This window comes from Salvelinus fontinalis, unplaced genomic scaffold, assembly GCF_029448725.1.
Source record: "Salvelinus fontinalis isolate EN_2023a unplaced genomic scaffold, ASM2944872v1 scaffold_2024, whole genome shotgun sequence".
NCBI classification, from domain to species: domain Eukaryota; kingdom Metazoa; phylum Chordata; class Actinopteri; order Salmoniformes; family Salmonidae; genus Salvelinus; species Salvelinus fontinalis.
The window spans coordinates 16,859-22,290 of NW_026602233.1; the positions used below are offsets into that span (position 1 = coordinate 16,859).

The 5,432-nt window shown below is 43.1% G+C and overlaps 1 protein-coding gene across 1 annotated transcript; it reads right to left on the minus strand.

The window, feature by feature from the left end:
- Nucleotides 1-487: 487 nt before the first annotated feature.
- LOC129850438 (DAN domain family member 5-like) lies at nt 488-2,016 on the minus strand. Its single transcript, XM_055916850.1, has 2 exons — nt 1,486-2,016; nt 488-1,269 (listed from the first exon to the last, which is right to left on the minus strand). Exons 1-2 carry the CDS (start codon nt 2,014-2,016, stop codon nt 976-978), a joined length of 825 nt encoding a protein of 274 aa, XP_055772825.1. The 3' UTR covers nt 488-975.
- Nucleotides 2,017-5,432: the final 3,416 nt, after the last annotated feature.

Sequence of the window (5,432 nt, forward strand, 5' to 3'; positions counted from 1 at the left end):
ACATGTTTACTATGTAGATTCTCTTGGAATACTACATGTTTACTATGTAGATTCTCTTGGAATACTACATGTTTTCCCCATGTTTCGAAGTAGATTCTCTTGGAATACTACATGTTTTCTATGTAGATTCTCTTGGAATACTACATGTTTTCCCCATGTTTCGAAGTAGATTCTCTTGGAATACTACATGTTTACTATGTAGATTCTCTTGGAATACTACATGTTTACTATGTAGATTCTCTTGGAATACTACATGTTTTCCCCATGTTTCGAAGTAGATTCTCTTGGAATACTACATGTTTTCTATGTAGATTCTCTTGGAATACTACATGTTTTCCCCATGTTTCGAAGTAGATTCTCTTGGAATACTACATGTTTACTATGTAGATTCTCTTGGAATACTACATGTTTTCCCCATGTTTCGATGTAGATTCTCTTGCATGAATCAAAGCACATCAAGGGTAAAAACCAAGTGACAAGCCAAAAATAGATTGACATTTTTATTTCATAAAAACAAAATGCCGTTCAGTTCAGATGAAACTAAACAAGTTATTCAACATTATTACACTGTCCAGAGTGGATGACTCATTCTGCCATAGGGTTGAACAGAAATGTTCATGACTAAAAATGTTAGTCACTTGTCAACAATCATTGGTGGCACTTGGCTCCAAATCGTTTTTCTCTGAATTAGAAATTCACTCACAAACAATACACATAATCAATGTCCACATCTGACATCACAATATAAATATTTTCTGTCCAAAAACAATTAATCGAGTCATCAAAATAGGCTGGAGCAGGTGCTGTGAGGGGGGAAACAAGCATTTAAGGCGATATTTTCGTAGTGCAAAAATGTTGCGTTGCAATGTGCAAAAAATACTGTAAACTTCATTATAATCTCGCAGTGGGCGTTTTCTAATTCGCACAGAGCTTTTGCACTAGGAAAATGTCGCCCTTAAACTACAGTATCTCCAGTTATAAGTGCATGGAGGCCACAGCCTCGATATTCCCCTCCTCGCGACCAGTCTCACACTTGCATTCTTCCACCACCATCACGCGCTTCTCCCGCACCTCCATCCCACAGCGCAGAGGCACGGTCACCGTGTGGGCCTTGGATGGAGCGCAACGGGAACAGGGCGCACGGCGGTGTCCCCCTGCACCGGTCAGCCTGGCAGACTCCCAACCAGACGGGACGAACAGCGAACTGCATTGACCGAAGCACAGTTTGTTGTGGACTGTCACCGCGTTGCAGCCCTCGGACGTTATCCGCTGCACATGGAAGATAACATTTTTTTTTTTTAAATTAGACTTGCATAAACATTTCGTATTTTGATGTTTCAAGCATTAGGCCCTACTTATTAAAAAAATATCCCTTTTAACTTTCTAATTTAGTCTAATAATTTGATTAAACATGAGGCCTACTGTCCTCTATTGCCCTACAACATCTTTGTCTATTGTTAACCAAAATTGAAAGGTCTGCCTCACCTGAGTAAAAGGCACCGCGGCGCAGCTCTGTCTGTTGGCAGAGTCCTTCAGACTGAGGGGCAGCGACATGGACATGGTCTTACTGTGGTCGCTCTTATCCATGGCCCTCTGCCACATCTCAAATCCCTGCCTCTTCTTGATACCCACCCCGCCATTGCGCTGACTGTCGTGGTGCAGATGTGACAGTGGATGCAGAGGCACCGCAGCTGCTTTGGCAGGGAGCGCAGGAGGGCCAGGGCGACCCATGGACAAGAAGGCTGGGAAAGGCATCCTCGGACCGGGCGCACCTCGGGGGGAAATCCCGCCTCGTCTAAAAAGACCCGACAGACCCAGGTTATTGGGGTTGAGTTTGACTACTTTGACCGTTCCCCGAATAGGCTCCTGTTCGTCGACTGGACCGTTACCGGATGATTCAAAGTCCCGGCTCGCGCCATTCTTGGGAACGCTCTTGATGGAGTTGTGAGGGAATGGAAGAGACAAAGCCACGGCAGAAAATGTGGACAAAAAAACAAAGTTGATGAAGAATGTCATTTTTTCCCAACAAAAAGAAAAATCTTAGATATTTTGTTCCAGATTCAGAAAAATCTAATTATTCCCCAGCAAATAAATCAATAATCAATTGGTTGTCTATATTTTAGTGGTTCAAGGTTCCAAATGGAAACCTTGCTGTCAGTCTGGGCTATGAGACAATGGAGTTGGTGGCAGCCTTTTATAAGGACCAACCAACCCAGCCTTCACCTCTTGGAAGGTGTCATAATTCCCATGCTAATGGTCAGTATATCACACCTGGCATTTAGGATTTTATTAGGATCCCCATTAGCAGTTGCTGAAGCAGCAGCTACTCTTCCTGGGATCAACACAAATCATAAAACATGACATAATACCATAAAAACATCTTTCTTTAAACATCAAGAACCGCCCAAAGACTGAACCACACCTGCTGGGTCATAAGATCCATCGACATTTACAACTTCAAAGGGTTTCAGTTTATTACAGGTGAGTGTTTGAACGGTGGTGAAGACATTTGAAGTAGTCCTATAGAGTTTTTCTAGGCCCTGAGGATGTGAGTTTGAGAGGTACCCTGTATCAACTGATAATAATACCTAGCCAAACAAGGGGCTTTCATTACATGTGGTGGTAAAGTCATAATGGGTTTATGTTCCGTGGGTATAAAGCCCAGCTCCCTTGTTATGGCCCATCATAATGCCATTAGAGTCCTGTGTTCTCTCACCCATGACCTGATCAGTCACTGGCTGTCTGGAGTTCTAGAACCCTGCTGGGAGTTCCCATGGACAGGCTCGGTGTTAACTGACACATTCACTTTCCCATCCCCCCCAGACCACTTTCCCATAGGCAGCTTCTATCTGTTAGACACCTGACCAAGTGATATTCAGAATAACTGTTACTGAGTGAAGTGACTGTTAAGGAGAACAAAAATGTATGCACGCACTAGCGTAAAGCCCTTTGGATTAAAGTGTCTGCTAAATGGCATATATTATTATATTATAACTCAATGTTACTTAATGTTCCCAGACATATGACTGACCATGATACTGTAATTCTGCCTCTGACACTTCAGATATATTCCACAAGAGGGAGTAGTTGTCAAAGAGTTTTCCTCTTCACTAGACTGCTAATCATCACAAATTCACATACAGAGAGAGACACCCACCCTCCCACATCTACCATAAACCCCAAGCAGTCCCTAAGCACCACAATAACCACAGTCTACTGACAAGGAGGCTTCATCTGCAAGTCTCATTTATTATGGTGTTGTCTCTGGCCTGGTTGGCCTACCATGCCTGGGTCAGGCTCTGTGTTGCTGCTGGTCTAATAATAGGTGTTGCCTAGTCTGACGAACAACACTACTGACACCATCATGGACGCCAACTGAAACAGACACAACAAAAACCACACACACGCATTAGGCCACGGGAAACACATTGAAGCATCATTAACACACACCACGGGAGGAAACTATATCTCTGTCTAACTTTGACTCTCTCTGAAATAGGTTTAGCTGGCTTTGCTGAGTTCACTCATGTGGTAATGGGGTTATTCACATCGAGCACGCGCGCGCGCACACACACACACACACACACACACACACACACACACACACACACACACACACACACTACGTTTTAACACAAAAGTCTAACTTTGAGGCTAAGTTAATGTTTCAGTTCATTTGTGTTGGGGTGGTGTTAGTGGTTGTGGAGTCTCTCAGGAAGACAGTGTCATGAATGGAGTCATTTCAATAGTGGATGCCAAGGCAGATCTGCATCCCAAATAGCATAAGGCTGCATCCCAAATAGCATGCTATTCCCTACTGTACATGGTGCACTACCTTTGATCAGAGCCCTATGGGCCCTAGTCAAAAATAGTGCACCATATAGGGAATAGGGTTCCATTTGGGATGCAGCCGTAGTCTTATCTGCCTTGGCATCCACTATTGAAATGACTTCATTCTCATTCCTGAGTGAGACTCAATAACAGCTAGCAGTGATTGTGTTATTTTGTCTGATCCATGTTGATTCACAAGGCCAATTTACTGTTTAAGACTTTCATTTACACGATGGTGATCACAATGGAAACCACCTGTGGCTGTTTGTGGCCAATGTCTCTACCCTCTAGTCATTTTGTCCCCATATACGTTTGGGCAACTCTCACCATATACGTTTGGGCAACTCTCACCATATACGTTTGGGCAACTCTCACCATATACGTTTGGGCAACTCTCACCATATACGTTTGGGCAACTCTCACCATATACGTTTGGGTAACTCTCACCATATACGTTTGGGCAACTCTCACCATATACGTATGGGCAACTCTCACCATATACGTTTGGGCAACTCTCACCATATACGTTTGGGCAACTCTCACCATATACGTTTGGGCAACTCTCACCATATACGTTTGGGCAACTCTCACCATATACGTTTGGGCAACTCTCACCATATACGTTTGGGCAACTCTCACCATATACGTATGGGCAACTCTCACCATATACGTTTGGGCAACTCTCACCATACACGTTTGGGCAACTCTCACCATACACGTTTGGGCAACTCTCACCATATACGTTTGGGCAACTCTCACCATATACGTTTGGGCAACTCTCACCATATACGTTTGGGCAACTCTCACCATATACGTTTGGGCAACTCTCACCATATACGTTTGGGCAACTCTCACCATATACGTTTGGGCAACTCTCACCATATACGTTTGGGCAACTCTCACCATATACGTTTGGGCAACTCTCACCATATACGTTTGGGCAACTCTCACCATATACGTTTGGGTAACTCTCACCATATACGTTTGGGCAACTCTCACCATATACGTTTGGGCAACTCTCACCATATACGTTTGGGTAACTCTCACCATATACGTTTGGGCAACTCTCACCATATACGTTTGGGCAACTCTCACCATATACGTTTGGGCAACTCTCACCATATACGTTTGGGTAAACGTATATGGTGAATAGACTGACGAGTTTCAGAAGAAAGTTCTTAGTTTCTGGCCATTTTGAGTCTGTAATCGAACCCCCAAATGCTGATGATCCAGATACTCCACTAGTCTAAAGAAGGCCAGTTGTATTGCTTCTTTAATCAGAACAACAGTTTTCAGCTGTGCTAACATAATTGCAAAAGGGTTTTCTAATGATCAATTAGCCTTTTAAAATGATAAACTTGGATTAGGTAACACAAAGTGCCATTGGAACACAGGAGTGATGGTTGCTGATAATGGGCCTCTGTACACCTATGTAGATATTCCATTAAAATAAATCAGCCATTTCCAGCTACAATAGTCATTTACAACATTAACAATGTCTACACTGTATTTCTGATCAATTTTATGTTATTTTAATGGACAAAAACAAGGTCATTTCTAAGTGACCACAAACTTTTGAACAGTAGTGTAAATTTGGGTAA

Bases quoted from the DNA above. Each gene is read 5' to 3' on its own strand.
- LOC129850438 (XM_055916850.1), bottom strand. From the start codon at position 2,016: ATGACATTCTTCATCAACTTTGTTTTTTTGTCCACATTTTCTGCCGTG. The intron at 1,270-1,485 runs GTGAGGCAGACC...TTCCATGTGCAG, and splicing joins CCGCGGTGCCTTTTACTCAG to CGGATAACGTCCGAGGGCTG.